This window comes from Pipistrellus kuhlii, unplaced genomic scaffold, assembly GCF_014108245.1.
Source record: "Pipistrellus kuhlii isolate mPipKuh1 unplaced genomic scaffold, mPipKuh1.p scaffold_m20_p_11, whole genome shotgun sequence".
NCBI lineage: Eukaryota > Metazoa > Chordata > Mammalia > Chiroptera > Vespertilionidae > Pipistrellus > Pipistrellus kuhlii.
In genome coordinates this window covers 45320548-45338386 of record NW_023425416.1, presented here as the reverse complement: position 1 = coordinate 45338386, position 17839 = coordinate 45320548, and the positions used below count along the sequence as shown (strand labels likewise).

Below are 17839 nucleotides of genomic sequence, written 5' to 3'. Positions count from 1 at the left end.
TCTCCACCTTAACAGTGGTACTGTTACATTATGCTGTATAAATTCTATTAGGAACATAAAATGAAAGACATAATACCGTATTTTCCGGCGTATAAGACGACTTTTGAAATGAAAAAGTCAACCAAAAAAAAAATATATATATATATATATATATATATATATATATATATATATATATATATATATATTGGGTCGGCAGCTAAGTAATTGCGGATTTTTTAAAGAAAATCAAAGACAATTTTTTCATGGAACTAAATAACTTTATTCTGTAATGTATTGCCCATTTTGATCAATGACCTCTTGCCATCTTTCAGGCAGCATCATAATCCCACGTTCAAAAAACTTCTGGTTTTTATTAGCAAAAAACTGAATCAGGTACGATTTGACATCATCATCATTATTGAAATTTTTACCATTCAAGGAGTTTTGTAAAGATCGAAACAAAAAGTAATCAGATGGTGCAAGGTCAGGACTATATGGTGGATGTGGCAAAACATCCCATCCAAGCTCCATTAATTTTTGCCGAGTGACCAAAGATGTGTGTGGCCTTGCATTGTCATGATGGAATACAACACCTTTTCAATTTGTCAATTCGGGCCGCTTTTCTTCAACTGCATTGTTTAATTTCGTTAGTTGTTCAATGTAGACATCAGAATTGATCGTTCGGTTGGGTGGTAAGAGTTCAAAGTAGACAATTCCTTTGTAATCCTACCAAACTGATAACAAAACCTTCTTTTGATGAATATCAGCTTTTGATGTTGTTTGAGTTGGTTCACCTGGCCTGCTCCACGATCTTTTCCGCTTGATATTGTTGTAAACAACCCATTTTTCATCGCCAGTTATCAGTCGTTTTAAAAATGGACCATTTTCATTACGTTTCTTTAGCAAATCGCAGCTGCTAATGCGTTGCGTTAACTGTGATTCTTTCAGTTCGCGAGGAACCCATGTATCGAGTTTTTGAACATAGCCAAGTTGTTTTAAGTGATTTTCAATGCATGTATGTGATACATGAAGCTTCTCTGCAATCTCACGTGTTGTACTGTGACAGTCCGAATTGATTATTGCTTTGATTAGGGCGTCATCAACTTCAACTGGACGACCAGAGCGTTTTTCATCTTTGAGTGAAAAATCACCAGAACGAAATTTGGCAAACCAATTTTGACACTGCTGTTATTTTAAGGCTTCGTCACCATAAACAGCACATAACTTTTTATGAGCTTGCGATGCGTTTTTCCCTTTGCGGAAATAAAAAAGCAAAATATGACGAAAATGTTCCTTTTGATTTTCCATTTTTCAACGAACGCCAAACGAAAACTACAAAACAGATCAAAAAACTTTTTTTACTGATTAACAGCTGAATAGCCAACTATCAAATAACAAAATGTGTTTTACATTTGTACTACGTCTGCAAACCTAAAAATTCAACTGAAGCCATATATGTGTGAAACCAGCAATTACTTAGTTGCCGACCCAATATATATATTGGAGGGTCATCTTATATGCCGAGTATATCCCGAAAATAGGCGAATATAGGCCTAAACCTATGTTTTAACTGTAAAATTAGGGGGTCGTCTTATACACCCGGTCGTCTTTTTCGGTTGACTTTTTTTGTTTCAAAGGTCATATTATACGCCGGAAAATGCGGTATATGAAAGAATAGTGCACACGCCTTTCTCTTCCTAGAAATATGACAGTTCTCCATATCTCCTCCTGCCTGAAGTTCCACCACTAGTTCTTCAGTTTCCATGAAGCATTGCTGTCGTTCTTGCCTGTTTAATATTAAAATGCAAATACTCTGGAGAAATTCATAGGAAATTCACTGGGATTTCCATGGGAATGGATGGATGGCATCTTCTCCCTGAGAGATAGGGCATCAGGAGTCCCTGGGTAACTGAGGAGGCTGTAGATGAGGCTGTGGGCAGCTGAGCCAACTACTGCTGGGGAAGACCAATTGGTGCTGTACAATTTCTACTTGAAATGATGGTCACCGCTACGTGGAAGAAGGCTTCAGATGCCAGCGTGTGCTTTGTCCCTTGCAGACCTTGCGTACCTCGGGGCCCTTTGCAGTCTTCTTCTTTGTGGTGGTCATCTTCCTGGGCTCTTTCTACCTCATTAACTTAACCCTGGCTGTTGTCACCATGGCTTATGAGGAACAGAACAAGAATGTAGCTGCGGAGACGGAGGCCAAGGAGAAGATGTTCCAGGAAGCCCAGCAACTGTTAAGAGAGGAAAAGGAGGTAGGAGCTTCTGGGGTCAGATTGTGGGCTCTACTTAGGGAAACTCCAGAGGCCATGGGGCCTGAGGCTCGGGCCTCTGGTCACAGCACTTGTCCTACTGGTGCTTTGCTGAGTATTTAAACCCCTTGCAGACTGGCTCTGCTGCTATCTCTCACTAAGATGTCTAGACACAGGGCTCTTGGGAACAGGGAACCTTTGGTTTAGTTACTCTTTGACCTTCTGAAACCTGAGCCTTCTAGGACAGATTCCAAATTGCTGGCTAGAAGAGATATAGATATAGATATAGATATAGATATAGATATAGATATAGATATAGATATAGATATAGATAAATATAGAATCTCCAGGTTTTGCTTTAGACTTTATTGTGGGAATCTGGAAATGTTTATGTTCTGGACCTTGCTTGAGAGGGTCTGGGTAGCTCTAGAGACAACAGCCATAAACATCTCTCCCTTCTTCAAATTCCTGTCTCATAGAGAAGCCATTCTCATTGCTTTCCTGGTATCCTTACATTTTTCCAGTTCAATTCTAAGATTTTCAGGGCAGGGACCATGTTTTATACTCCTTCTCACCTTCCATAGATATATCTCAGGGGGAAACCTATTGTACCTCCTTAATATCTACATCACAGGCACATACATTTATTGAGTTCCTAGCAATATGGACACTGTGCTAAGGGTTAGTGACACAAACATATGAAAGAGTCTACTCTGCCGCTGAGAGCTGCAATCTCTGTGGACAAACAGGATGTGTTCCCCAGATAAATAATGACAAGGCTAGCATATTCCAATTAGGTGATGAGCAATCTGCATGGCACAGTGCTACCAGAAAAGGGGAGAGAATGCTCACAAAGGCTGGGTTCATTTGCAGTGTTTCATAGGGAGGTATAACCTGTTTATTAATTACTTTTCCCTTTCTAAGGCTCTGGTTGCCATGGGAATTGACAGAAGTTCGCTCAATTCTCTTGAAGCATCATCTTTTTCCCCAAAGAAGAGAAAGCTATTTGGCAATAAGAAAAGGAAGTCCTTCTTTTTCAGAGAGCCTGGGAAAGAACAGGTTCCAGGATCAGATTCTGACGAAGATTCCCCCAAAAAGGTAAGTGTTGGCCAAGGAATTAATGATGGGTCACTCTAATTGAAAGGATTCATTCATTTATTTACTCGTTTATCCACTCTTCCATTTGTACATACTTTCCTTCACCCATGTGTCTGTCTATTCAGTTACCAATTATTTACAAATATCTATTTAAAATGTTGACAGTTTACTATCTGAGTGCACTGGGGTCGGTTACAGGGGATACATGAGATGTGTAAGACAAACAACTAATGATGAAGATATACTACACTGCAGACAGTTGCTGTTCAGTGTGATGACTGATGTGATGATTGCTGTGGGAGAACAGTGTTCCCTTCCAAGCAAACCCTGAGACATCTGAGTGCAAGTAGATTCCTTGGAAAGTGATCCCAGGAAGCACTGAGAGGGGAGGAGAGAAGTAATACATGGAGGGTAGCCAATGGAAGTGCCTTATCAAGCCATTTGCCACAGAAGATACTTGTGGTTTAACTTCCCTATAGTGGGGGTGCTAGGATATGTATATACCAACTTTGGTCCATCATTGGTTAAAGACTGCTAAGGTGAAAAGACAGTAATTTTTTGGTATTTTTAACTTGCTGTGTAGTAGGGCAGAGAAAGCCTTTAGGTGAGGCCCAAGGACATATGGATGGGACCAAAAACAGCATCTGCTTCAGATAACCAACCCAATGACAGTGGCTTAAACTGTGGTGAGAGCAGGGAGGATGAGGCGAGATGAACAGATTAACAGAGTACCGTGATCTGAAGAAGGTAAAATTTGGCAATTGACTAGATATAGAGAGTAGGGATGATGCCCACTTTATGGCTTTGGTGGTTGACTTGATGGAAGGTAATTTACTGAGACAGAAAAGGAACTTGTCCTGGAGATGTTGAAGATGGCAAGTTCAGTTTTGGAGTGTCAAGTTTGATGTACTTATGGATCATCCAAGCAGAGTAGCCAATTGGATATACAGAAATGAAGTTATTGGGGAATGTGCAATAGAAAATACTAGTAAAAAGCGATTCTTATCATTAAGGTAGGAGATGTTGAAACATGTTTTACTTGTAGACAAAGGAATCAGAAACAGGGGAAATATTGAAGATAAGGCTATGGAATAATGGCTATGGCCACTTTCCTGGGATGGGAGGGAGAGGATGCAGGCAGCAGGTGTATGTGCATATCTGAGGACCTGGAGGTGTCGGAGGGAAGGAGTTGAGGGGCCTTTGCAGAAGTAGATGAACAGATATCATCTACTGCTGCGAGTAGTTCTCTGGTGGAGTGACAGAGTGTAGAGGCTTCTTTCCTGTCAGAACATAGCATATTGAAGAGACTGCAAATACTTTTTTTTTTTTTAATTCCTCACCCGAGGACATTTTTCCATTGATTTTTAGAGAGAGTGGAAGAGAGAGAGGGAAAGGCAGAGAAAAATATCAATGTGAAAGAAACACTTCAATTGGTTGCCACCTGCACGAGGAGACTGGGAAGGAGACTGCAACCTAGGTATGTGCCCTTGACCAGAATCAAACCTGAGAGCGCTGGTCTTCAGGCCAAAGCTTTAACGACCGAGCCAAACTGGCTAGGGTTTCAAATACTTTTTTTTTTCTTTCTTTTTTTTCCTTTCAGTATTTTGAAAGTTTCTCCTTGTTCTACAAAGACAAAGACCCGGACACCTAATATAAAGGGTCTTTGCCCTTCAATTAGAACAGGAGATAGCCACATAAAGATTACAGTTTGCCTTTAGAACAGGTGATCACAGAAAAATAGTTCCCTTTGGGGCTCTGGTTGGTCAGAACTTCGGGGAAATAAATCATTGTGTATACTCGAGGTTCCTGGATAGCTGAAGGTTTATGTTCTTTAATCTCCAGAGAATTTAGGATTATAGGTAAGTAAGCTCTTGAGCACAGCCTGAGAGACTGCTTGCAGATCAGTACATAGGTCTTATGATATTTATTTTGATTGTTCTCTTCCAAAATAGTTACTGTTTCCAAATCTATTTAGGTAGCCATTTAAGGCACTTCACTCTCTGGCTCCAATCCACTTTTCTAAATTTATCTCTCCCTCTCAAGCATTGTTTCCAAATTAGATTTTTTTTTATTGCTTTCATATCCAGAATCACTGATCATTAGTGTTTTTGTTTTTGTTTTGTTTTTCCCTTTTTAAAACAACAACAACAAATGTTTATTGTTACATAGCTCTTTGAGTTTGAAATCCAAAATAAAGTTGTTGGTAGGACCAAACTTCCTCTGAAGCCTCTAAGGCAAACTCTTCCTTGCCCATTCTTAGCTTTTGATGGGTTGCCAGCAATCATTGGTATGTTGATTAGTTTTTATAAATTTTTGTTTGCTTTTGTTGACAATGAATAAATCACAGAGGAAAAAAAATTTCTGTAGATAGGCCTATAGAAATGTGCACCCATAAGAAACATGAGTGGTCAAAGCATATTTCTCTTATTTATTATATATGAAATAAGAGAACTGAACATCTGTCATGATCTTGAAATGAGTCATCCTTTGTAAAATATTGAACACCTTTGTTGATGTAGTATTGAAACTCAGTAATTTGTGAACTTTTGAAGAGAGGTGTCCCCTTCCCTTAGAAGAGCCATTATGTCCTCTTTTATAGCCACACCTCCTAGAGCAAACCAAACGACTGTCTCAGAACCTGTCAGTGGACTTCTATGAGGACCATAGAGACCCCTTTCAAAGGCAGAGGGCGCTCAGTGCTGTCAGCATCCTCACCATCACCATGCAGGGTAAGTTCTGCCTCCCAACCCAAGGGAGAGCGTAACTTCAATCGTGTCCTTCCATTCTTCCTCTCTTCAGTGTCCCCCCAAGTCCTCTGCAACCCATGTACTTCTTGCAGTGATTTCCTGTGCCTTTTTGGAGCATGTAAGCCAAATTATTTGGAAGAAGGAGACTTTCCTGTAGGCCCACCCTGAGTTGGCACTTGGATTGGACCAAGAGCACACACAGAACCTCTTGATTAGGCGAGGCAGTCACAGGAGGTCTTGGTGACAATGATACTCAGCCTAGAAGAGCAGACATAGAAGTTTCTATCCTGTTTCCCCAAAAACAAGACAGTGTCTTATATTAATTTTTGCTCCCAAAGATGCACTAGGTCTTATTTTCAGGGGATGTCTTATCTCTCCATGCGCTAGGTCTTATTTTTGGAGGATGTCTTATTTTTGGGGAAACAATGGCAGTTGTCATTGATGTTAGAGTTAGGAATGTGGCATGGACAATAGGAGACCTGTGTAAACAGGCTGAATCCATCTGATGGACCTGGTTAACAACAGGTAATAAGGGTTGGTGTTCAAGGACAGGGTCATATGGGTCACTTAGCACTTTTGTGCCTATTGAATCACCTCATTTGGCCTGTATGAGTTTCTGAAATGGTTCCAGGGAAATCAGAGCTACAGCTGCTTTCAGACCTGAACTCAACCAGCTTATAGAATGCTGCTTATCTCTGAGTAAAGATGCTCCTGTCTGAATATCTCTCCTGCCCCCGAGCCCTGAAAGCTCTTGTGCCTCTGTTACAGTTGTCAGCATGGTCTGCCCTGAGTGAACATAGCATGGGCTTGAGTCTCTCTCTCCCAGGGGTTCACAATATAATGACTTGTATACAAGCATAAAGACTCAATGTACTTGATTATACCACAAGCAAGTTGTATGTGAAAAACCTTTCTGGCTACACCAATCAAGTCTTCTTGGCTGGTCATGTTGTGTCACAAGAGATCCTGGGGAAGAGGAAGAAAGGAATACAGAGAGCAGTCAGACCAGTTCAGAGATCACTCCTCAACTGCTCTTTCATTCTCCTTCTCCAGAACAAGAAAAATCCCAGGAGCCTTGCCTCCCATGTGGGAAAAATCTGGCATCCAAATACCTCATTTGGGATTGTAGCCCCCAGTGGCTACGCTTTAAGAAGACCTTGAGAACTGTGATGACCGACCCCTTTACTGAGCTGATCATCACCACCTGCATCATAATCAACACTGTCTTCTTGGCCATGGAGCATCACAACATGAAGAAGAGTTTTGAGTTGATGTTGCAAACAGGAAATTTGGTAACTTTAGGCTTTTTATAATATAAAACACATTTCAGACTTTGAATTCTCTCTTTCAAAGTCTAAGCATTTTGTAAGTGGCCCAACCTAACCTCGATCTTTGGTCCTCTTATGTGGAAAAGAGTGAAAAGGTAACTTTTAGGATTTTGCATTTACCCAGTTCAGTAATTCCCCATGGTCTCTGTGCTGACCCCTCTAGTATATTAAGGTGTCTTTTAAGTCATCCAGAATCACCCAGTGGTAAGCCAGAAGCAAGTAAACATCTTAAAATGTCAACCATTTGGGATGATTAAGAAAACATTAACTATATCCAGAGTCCCTTTGTAATGGTGGTCCCTGGTGATACTGATGACATCATTTGTCACAAAATAATGTGATTGCCATTACTAGGCATTATTCCCCTGGAAAGATGAGTCAGGGTCTGGCAGCTGTGGGAGGTTTGCTTTCTGGGAAAGAGGTGTCTGGAGCTGGAGGGGTGGGGTGGGGTAGGGTTTCATGTTTCCATTTGGATGAATCTAGTCTTAGTTAGATTGGGTAAACTGAAATAAGAGAGTGTACTGCATAATTCCTGCAGAAGGCATTTTCTCCCAAAGGAAAATTAGTCTTCCAAATATCATAAATAACAAATAATTACTCATTGAATGATCTACCTTAATTAGTTCATGAGTTAATAGGCTAAAACTCTTACCAAAATGTCTAGTCCTTTCTTCTTAAAGCTTTATTTTATTTTTTTTCAATTAAAAAAGCAACACATCCTTTTAAAAATTTTAAAAATAAGGGAAAATACAAAGAAAAATATAAAGAGAGTCATTTCCAATGGTTCTACTAGCAAAGATAATAATTATTTAGCATTGCAGAGTGCTTCCAGGCAATATGTGTGTGTGTGTATATATATATATGCATGTATTTTAATTCTTTTTTTTACATTGATGAGAACCCACTGTACCTGTTGAATCAGAAGTTGGCCCACAGAGCTACTTCTATGCATCAAATTTAGGATGGGGTAGAACTGGAGATGGGAAACCTCTCATCCTCAGTCCCACATTCCTCCTAGGAGGATCAGGGCTCCAGTGAGACTACAATGCAGGATCACGGTGGCTCTCCTTAGAGACAGTCTGTCTCTAAGTTCCTTTCCCCATACTGCCTTTCAGAAGAAATGCCCTGTGAGTGTGCATGAATCACATTCGATTCCATGCTACATGATAAACCTAACACATACTGTACCTTCTGACAGGTGGGTTCTAGGCTAGTGTATTCAGCTAGTTCCTGCTCAGGTACTCCAAAAATGGGCTGATGGTATTGTTTCACTTGGAAGCTGAATGCTGTACCTTCATAGCCATGCTTCCTACCTCAACAGTCAGCAGACCCATCTTTCAGCACCTCCTCATGATGGATGGTTATTGGATAAGTTCCAGAGAATGCCCAAAGAACCCAGAGTTACCGCCCTGGACCGGGCTTTGCAATTGCAGAGGTGGTCTGTCCATCACTTTATCAGCTGGTCCAACTATGGAGAGTGACAAAAGCCCCCTCTCAGATTTCCCACTGGCAAGGCATCCTGGATTTTGAGATGAAGCTGCATTTTTTAGTCAGAAGCTGGCTCATTAAATCACTTTCTTCTTCACTCTGTCCAGAGGCAGAAAGAAGCACAGGGACATTGTTGGTGTCTGAGGACACGGGCAGCACCTGCACCCCAACTCCTGAAAATTGATGAGAAACATAGCGCTGGCCACCTTGCCTGTGTTCCATTTCATGTGCACTATGCCCCAACACAAAGGTGGCAGCCACCCATCTATTATATCCCTATGTTGCTGATAGCATGTGAACCTTGAGTTCCAAAGAACACATCTACACCTCCCTCCTCTGATGGGTAGACTTATAGGACTGGACTTGGAAATGGACTCTCTAGATTCCAGGATTGCTCGAATCAAGGGAGTACATTAAGATCAAGAGCCCACCCATAGCGGTGGAACTGGACTGCAAAACCAATGATCCCAAGGCATCAGGGAGACTATAGTCTAGATACCTACCGGTAAAGCCTGAAGGCACAGGAGGAAGAGGAGTGTGTCAAAAGGGGACAGGGATCAGTCCAGCATAGTGAACTAGAACAGGCAACACTGCCTGCCTTTAGGTATTGGGTGTGGCATTGGGCAGGGGTCAACAGCAATATTTAAAGGGAAAAGATCCCTTGATTTCTTTTTATTTGCCTATTATGGATTTATCTGTTCCTATCCTTTTAACTTATGTCATTTTATTTTAGGGATTAAAAAAAAATAAATCATAAGTAATTATTTATAAAAAATAGATCATGTTACTTTTAATAGGGAGATTTAATCATTAATGGGTTGTTGTTGTTTTTCCCAGAATTGTAGAGGAGAGTCTTATAACTGACAGCATTTTTAAAGACTTTAACCTTTTTATATTACCTTGTCATTTTCATACTGTTGTTTTTCTCCTTTTTATTTCTGTGTGTGTGTGAGATGGAGAATGTGCTGTTTGCTATCAGGATAGGCTTTGATTTATCTTCTGAAAGATAGTTTTGAATTTAGCTACTACTTATTCAACATTGTGCAGGTTCCTTAAGCCTGTATTTACCTGATTATCAAAAATAAGGCAAAAATTATTTTTGTCTATGGTGGTATAATTTAGCATTTTTAAAAACTGTTACTTCTCCTTTTGATTCTTTGATGTTTTGTTCTGGAATGAAGAGCCCTGCATTCCAAATGAGTTTTTAGGGTTATGTTCCAACTCACCAATCCTCCTTTCAACTATATTCAACCTCAGGTTTATCCTGTGAGTTGCCCAAAGGTACTTTTCTGTCCCTAGTAATGTTTTTAGTTCTCTGTTCTGGGCCCCTTTTACATTTTTCTTTCTTTTCTGATCGAGGTACTAAGATTGAGTGGTCAGGTGAGCTCCTCCTGGATTCTGGTTTATAGAGGTTATCTGTCTTTAATTCATAGAGCTGTTGTGTAGTTCCCCTTTTTAGAGTTCTTACCCCCTGGTATTTTTAAAGAATTTAATGGAATTGATACTTGCTATCATTCTGCCATCTACCAAGAAGCCAGCTTTGCTTTAATTTCAACAGAATGAGAAATATTTTTTCTCCATCCTGAGGTGTCTGTGAGCTTGGTAACACTGAACTGGGCACTATGGAAGGGGATGGAGAGAGAGCAAAGGTAGAGTAAGGTTCATGCTATAGCAGTTAAATATTTCTTTTAACATTGTGCAACCAGGAGAATGCATTATATTTCTTTGTAACTCCTGTAATTCCTTGGAACCATTTTTCCCCCCTGGAACCATTCTTAACGTGTGTGTGTATCCAAGAAGAGGTGGCTTCCTTTCCCCACTTTTCTTTGTCTCAATATAGGTTTTCACCGGCATTTTTATAGCAGAAATGTGCCTAAAAATCATTGCGCTCGATCCCTACCACTACTTTCGCCGAGGCTGGAACATTTTTGACTTCATTGTTGCTCTTCTGAGTTTTGTAGATGTGATGATGCCAAAAAGTTTGCCAGTTTTCCGTTCCTTCAGAGTGGTAAGGCACTTACTTTCTTATTTTGCTGAATAACTTAGCATCCAGGATTGAAAAGAGTCTTCAGTGAGTTCAGTGGTTAATTTGGATTAATGAGTTCATCTTCCTTTAATCAGAGAACCCAAAATGTACTCCTCTTCCTACTCAGGTCTTTAATAAATGCCCTCGGGAGTCCCAGGGGCCTTCTCGCAAATGAACCCCTACTCTCCCCTCCACCCTTCCAAGATGAGCCTTTAGGCAACCAGTTGCAAAGTGTGGCTTACAGTGTCAGGCCTCTGCCCTTTGTCACCCTAACGATCTCTTTCTCCACGGAGCTCTCAGCTAGACACCCTCACTTCAGGGCTCACCAAGGGGGTTTAGAATCCAGAGCCCAGGAAGGGGATGGGCAGTGCTGGTGGCAGGTGCTTTCTCACAAGTCCCTCCTCAGGGCTGCCAGTGCCACATTCCACATGTCACAGCCATTGAAGGCATCCTGGCAACCTGAGCAGAGTATCTAGTATTAACTGACACAGGAAATGCTCAGACATGAGGAAAGCACTATCTTCAAGGAGTTATAGTCTAGGGATGATGCAAGACAGGCCCAGGAATGACCATGAAGCAAAGTAGAGTGTGACCAAGCCCACAAGAGGTAGGATAGAAATCATAGAGAAATCACATCTGAGCGGGAAATATGGAACCACAAAAGGTGGCCTTTTGTCCTCTCTCAAAGGTTAATTTGGCATGGATAGGATTTCTAAGTCTATAGAGTGAGACCTTTGGTTCTGTTACTTACGTAAGTGTGCATTTGATACTTGGGATTTATCAGGAGAGCACACTGCTCAAAGTCAGGCATTCTTAGGCTGCTCTGCTAAAGTTTCATGGGTGCTCAGGTGAGCAAAATAGGCTTATTATCGATACATCCACACACTTAGCGAGGAACTCTGGCGTTGTCTGCATATGAGACACAGTTTCTCCCAGCTCCCCTCTGAGCAGACAGTCTTTCTCTTGGGACATAAGACTTTCTGACCTGCAATATTTCCACCCCCAGATAGTTGATACCTAACAAAATTATACTTTGGACTTAAACCACAGTTTATATTGAAAGTTAATATAAAAATAACCCATGAAACTAATTGCTGTGTTTTCTCCAAGGTTAATGTCTCTAACATATCTGTAAGGTTTCATGGAGGAAATTCCTCTTTGGAAAAAAGTGTGTGTGTTTTGAGTAACCGATTGCCAGTCCTCTCCTGAGTAAAAACATTATATGACATTCATCATTGTCATAAAGTTTAGATTTAGAGTTGTGATCTGAATAATATAGTGCAGGAGTTTGCAAAACTTTGCTTTAAAAGGCCAAATGGTAAATATCTTTGACCTCATAGGTCATGTGGTCTCTGTGAAAACCATTCTGCTTTGTCATTGTAATACAAATGTAGTCCTAGATGTTGGAAAATGAATGGACATGGCTGTGTTCCAATAAAACTTTACAAGTGTGGAAATTTGAACTTCATATAATTTTTATGTGTAATAAAATTATCCTTCTCTTGATTATTTTTCAACCATTTAAAAATGTAAAAAATGTCCTTATCCCTCAGTTCGTATAAAAACAGGCAATGGGATGGATTTGATCCTCAGGCCTGAGATTTTTGCCTCTGATACATATTTTATAAAATAAGCATGTATGTACATGTCCATCTTTAAATGATAAAGACCCCAAAGTCTTTATCATTTAAAAATAACTAGAACAAAATATTTTCATTTTTAAAACCAAATTAGATACAGGAGAGTGTCAGATTGGGATATGGAGTTGGTGGCAATGTTTGGTATGGATTGGCTTTGAAAAGATTTTTGAAAGTCATAAATGCTGTGGCTTGAGCCCATGCCATTTGTTTTGTGACTGAACAGATAGAATTCGTCCTTACCTGGCTTTTCTTCCATTTGTGTTCATTGTCTGTATCTACAGCTGAGAGTCTTCAAGTTGGCCAAATCTTGGCCGACTTTAAACACACTGATTAAGATCATCGGCCACTCTGTTGGAGCCCTTGGAAACCTGACTGTGGTCCTGGCCATTGTGATCTTCATTTTCTCCGTAGTTGGCATGCAGCTGTTTGGCTCCAGTTTCAGTTGTGTAAAGAAAAATCCAATAGCCTGCAATGCTACGACAGACCCATGTCTTCGACGCTGGCACATGGGGGATTTCTACCACTCCTTCCTGGTGGTGTTCCGCATCCTCTGCGGGGAATGGATCGAGAACATGTGGGAATGTATGCTAGAAGCTGATAAATACCTGTGCATTGTTGTCTTCTTGTTGATCATGGTGATAGGAAAACTCGTGGTAAGTGTCTTAGACTTTTTAACATGAAAGTACATGAACTAAAGAAACACATTAGCTTGTTTTGCAACATTTCACTAGTGACATTCTTTTATTTTATTTTATATTTTATTGATTTTTTACAGAGAGGAAGGGAGAAGGATAGATAGTTAGAAACATCGATGAGAGAGAATCATCGATCAGCTGCCTCTTGCACACCCCCTACTGGATATGTGCCCGCAACCAAGGTACATGCCCTTGACCGGAATCGAACCCAGGACCTTTTGGTCCACAGGCCAACATTCTATCCACTGAGCCAAACTGGTTTCGGCGACTAGTGACATTCTTATTCTAAACAGAATATGATGATGTTATATAATATTAGTAATTTGTGTTTGAATTTGGCTTGAGGCAAGTATGATAAGCATGAAACAAAACCTCCTTGTCACAATAGTGCTTGTGTTGACTGATGTCCCAAAAGCTATTTTACCCCAGGTGATAGTATTCTAAGATAATCATCATATTCTCTTTGCCAGTGGTTGGCTGAGGGAGGGGTTTGTGACTAAATTTGGTCAATATGATGTAAAGGGATGTCCACTAGGTTTCTTATTCTTAAAAAAAAAAAAAAAAAAGTGATACAAAGTTGAGAAGAGCAGGACACCACCAATGGGAATAAGGAAGGGATTAGTAAAAAAGGATTTGTGTAAGATATGGCATTTAAAAGGCAAGGAGACCTGAGCAGATGGAGGAGAGCTTGAGCAAAGATCCAGAGTTGGTAGTTCTCATGGTGAAGGTGAAAAATATTGGCTCTATCCATTCACATTCACCAAGATACTTCTCCCCAAAGGATGTATATTTTTGAGCTGGTGAGAGCCACAGATGAGTTTGAGGAGGTAAAGATGATGAATTAGGGGTGTGTGAATGTAAGCAAAAATCCCAAGTAGGGAGCTGTGGAGATGATCTGAATTTAAAGGGATATGTGCTTCAATAGAAGAGTTGTAGATATTTGATTCAAATCCTCCTGCCTCAGTGCCAGTACTTACTGCAGTTCAGGCAGTGGGATCTAAAGAGCCTGCACAAAGTACATCAAGTCTCCAATTTTGCAAACAGAAGAGGACCCCACAGCAGTCTTAGACATCAGGCCCATGTCCCTGTGGGCAGTTCCAACAAGTGTCAAAGCTTATGATTCTGGCTGATTCACAAGGAATATACTTTTGATTATACTACATGGTCACACTGTTCTGCTTTACTCTGGCCAGAGTCTACAATAGGTATTGCTTATATGTAGATAAGTTGGATTTGGATTTGGCTGTTTGTACCCCTTAACATCAGTTTTTCTTTTGTCTTATCTAGCTATCTCAATTACTCCTCAATCTCTTCTCCTTTTAATTATTTTATAGATGAAATTTCTTGGGAAATAGAAGGACATAGAAATTTCATTTGATTTGGTTTTGGGTCTTGGGGAAAATTGTTCTGGAAATCCTACTGTATCCTTTTGTTTGCTAAATTGTCCATTCTGCTTGTGCTCCCCACTCCAACCCTTCCCCAGGTACTCAACCTCTTCATTGCCTTGCTGCTCAATTCCTTCAGCAATGAGGAGAAGGATGGAAACTCGGATGTAGAGGCCAGGAAAACCAAAGTCCAGCTAGCCCTGGATCGCTTCCATCGGGCTTTCCATTTTGTGTTATGTACTCTGGAGCAATTTTGTCGCAAACGATGCAGGAGGCAAAAGTCACCAAAGCAAAAAGAGGTGGAAGAGGGCTCTTCTGCAGAGAACAAAGATGTCATTCCCATGGTCGTGGAGATTAAAAAAGGCCCAGAGATCTGGGAAGAGTCCAGTGTACTAACTCCTGCACCAAAACCCTTGCGTGCTGGGCCCGATCGGACTTGGTTGGCCCCACTCGCAGAGGAAGAAGATGTTCAGTCTCCTGTAGACAAGGAACAGAATGGCACACAATCTGAGGCTGAGAAGCAGGTATGAAGGTTCACACATAGACTTAGAGGTTGTGCAGAGCTACAGTTGCTACAGAGCACTGGTTGCCATGGGGCACTGGTTGCACTATGCATGGATTATAAGGGTAGAATAGGTGGTGGCCATATGCCCATCCCAGGGCTGTGCTGATCATGGCCCTATACATGTGACACGGATGAGAGGTGTCAGAGAAGTTCAGAGGGGAGCGAGATGAGCGTACCCTAGGGCAACGGGAGAATCAAGTGCCTTTAGTTGGGCCCTAAAAGAATTTGGGTTGGATAAAGATGAGGAAAGAGTGCGGAAGGTGACGTGAATAGCATAGAAAAAGAGACAGTGACAGGAAAAAACTCAGAAGGGTCTTGGGGAAATTGTTCAGGAAACCTACTGTATCCTTTCATTTGCTAAATTGGCCATTCTGCTTGTGCCCCACTCCAACCCCTCCCCAGGTACTCAACCTCTTCGTTGCCTTGCTGATCTCTTCAGGGATCAGTGGTGGGGCTCATGGGTGAGGAGTAGTGGGAGATGAGGGCTGTCAATTTCTTTTACCCGTATGCTGCACCTTTATAATTGCACCATGGGTCTTGGGTATTCCCTTCTGGGTTATTTTTCCTCCATATTTTTCTCTTTGCTTTTTAGTTTTGGAGGTTTCTGTGCAGATATCCTCAGCTGTGTCCAGTCTACTAAAGCCCATCAGTGGCATTCTTAAATTTTGTTACATTTTTTACCTCTAGAGTTTCTTTTTTGTTCTTTCTTAGAATTTCCATTGCTCTGATTAAATTGCCTGTGTATTCTCACATGCTGTCCACTGCATCCATTAGAGCCCTTAGCATTTTAATCATGTTGTTTTAAATTCCTGGTCTGATTAATTTGAATGTCCTTGCCATATTGAGTCTGGTTCTGATGCCTGCTCTGCCTCTTTAAATGACATTTTTTGCCTTTTAGTATTGTTGGAACTTTTTTTTTCTTCATACTTGGACATGATGTATTGGTAATGAAACTGCTGTAAACAGGCCTTTAGTTATATGTTGGTGAGGTGTGGGGGGGTACAGAAGAGTTCTATCGGAGAGAAAAAGGGAGAGGAAAGAATTCACAAGTATATGGAAATTAAGGAAAACATTCTTAAATAACCAAGTCAAAGGAGAAATCACAAAAATATTTTAAATACTTAAAGATAAATAGAAATGAAAATATAATATGCCAAAATTGTTGGCTGCAGTTGGCTGCTCTCCCTCTTTTTCTCCCTCTCCTTCCTCTATGTTGAGGTCTCAGGCTTTCAGTGAGCCTGAGCTTCTGGACTCTGGACTCCACAGTGCCTCTCAGTAGCCCTGTCCTTAGGTGGGACAGAATGGCTAGAGTAAGCTGGAGTTGGCTATTTCCTTCCTTCCACTTGGAAATCTAGAGCTGGCTGGAATCAGGTATTATCTTTCCCCCAGGTCAGTAAGACCGTGATAAAACCCAGCAGGTTAGGTTCTGATTAACTAATTTCTCTTGGGGGCAAGGCTTGTTAGGAAGAACAGAATACTCTCATACCTTTCAAAATGATTTCTTTTACCCTGCCCCTGCTGAAAACATAAGCGGATTTTTCTTCAATATTCACTCTGGGAACCTGCTAGAGCTCCAAGAGGTAAAACTCACAAAAGGGGCCCCACCTGCAGATAGCCCTACGAGCTTTTATCTCTTAAACTTGTCCACACTTAGCCTGCAGTTTGTGGAAAAACTCAACATAAAACAAATCTGGAGAAAATACTATAGAAAACAGTGCAGCCATCTTGTGGTGGTCATCTTATGATGATGTCTTGTGATGTCACCTAGGCTTTTATTATATAGAATTATTTCTGAGTAAATTTTATTAGCAGTTTGTCAATTATAGTTCAGGTTTCCCTACTCTAACACTGTTTTTATGGAGTGTTTTTTTTTTTTTTTCTTCTCCCTGGGCTTCTGCTCTAATAAGTTGTGGTTTGGGGCTGAGGTCAGCATTTGCCCTCAACCTCACTTTTCTTGTGGACATAAAAAGGGTTGTTAATCTTCTAGTTTGTACAGCTTTTTACTTGTTAGGATGGAGTGTTGAAACCTCCAGATATCAGACTACAACTGGAAGTTTCTGGGAAGTTTCTAAATTATAAATTCAATCTCTTTACTTGCTATAGGGCTATTCAGGTTTTCTATTTCTGATGGGTCTGTTGTGGTAGAGTTTTTATTTTTTTTCTAGAAATATGTCTGTTTTATTAAAGTTATCTAATTTGTTGACATAGAGTTTTTTTGTTTGTTTTTTCTTGAGTAAATTCACCTCCCACTAGTTACTTTGGAGATGGGGAGCAGCTATTTATTTTATGGTTATCTCATACTAGGTGTACCGGTTAAAAATGCGGTTTTGTTTTTTTCACTAGATGGAGTTACACATATGTTGATATATATACTGTATATGTGATTTGATATGTATGCAATTTTGTTGTATTGACAACAAGCTTCAATACTTCATATGTTACATTTGCTGAAGGCGTTAACATCATAGATAGTTTTACACTTAAAAATATTGAATTTTGTGCCAAAAAAAATTTGTGGATAGAACTTTTTGGATATCCCTGCAAGTCATTGGATACAATATTTATTTATTTATAATTTATTTTATGTAATAATACATTTTCATATTTTCTTTTATGCCTTTTGATTTTGATAA

At 40.4% G+C, this 17839-nt stretch overlaps 1 protein-coding gene across 1 annotated transcript in view; it reads left to right on the top strand.

Annotated features, from left to right (window-relative positions):
• SCN11A (sodium voltage-gated channel alpha subunit 11) overlaps positions 1-17839 on the top strand; it is a 70449-nt gene that overhangs the window by 27264 nt on the left and 25346 nt on the right. Inside the window, exons 10-16 of the mRNA XM_045579432.1 lie at positions 2040-2237; positions 3159-3332; positions 5932-6061; positions 7133-7371; positions 10736-10903; positions 12843-13214; positions 14740-15165. Coding sequence (XP_045435388.1) covers positions 2040-2237; positions 3159-3332; positions 5932-6061; positions 7133-7371; positions 10736-10903; positions 12843-13214; positions 14740-15165 — 1707 coding nt within the window. The remainder of the gene's footprint in view (positions 1-2039; positions 2238-3158; positions 3333-5931; positions 6062-7132; positions 7372-10735; positions 10904-12842; positions 13215-14739; positions 15166-17839) is intronic.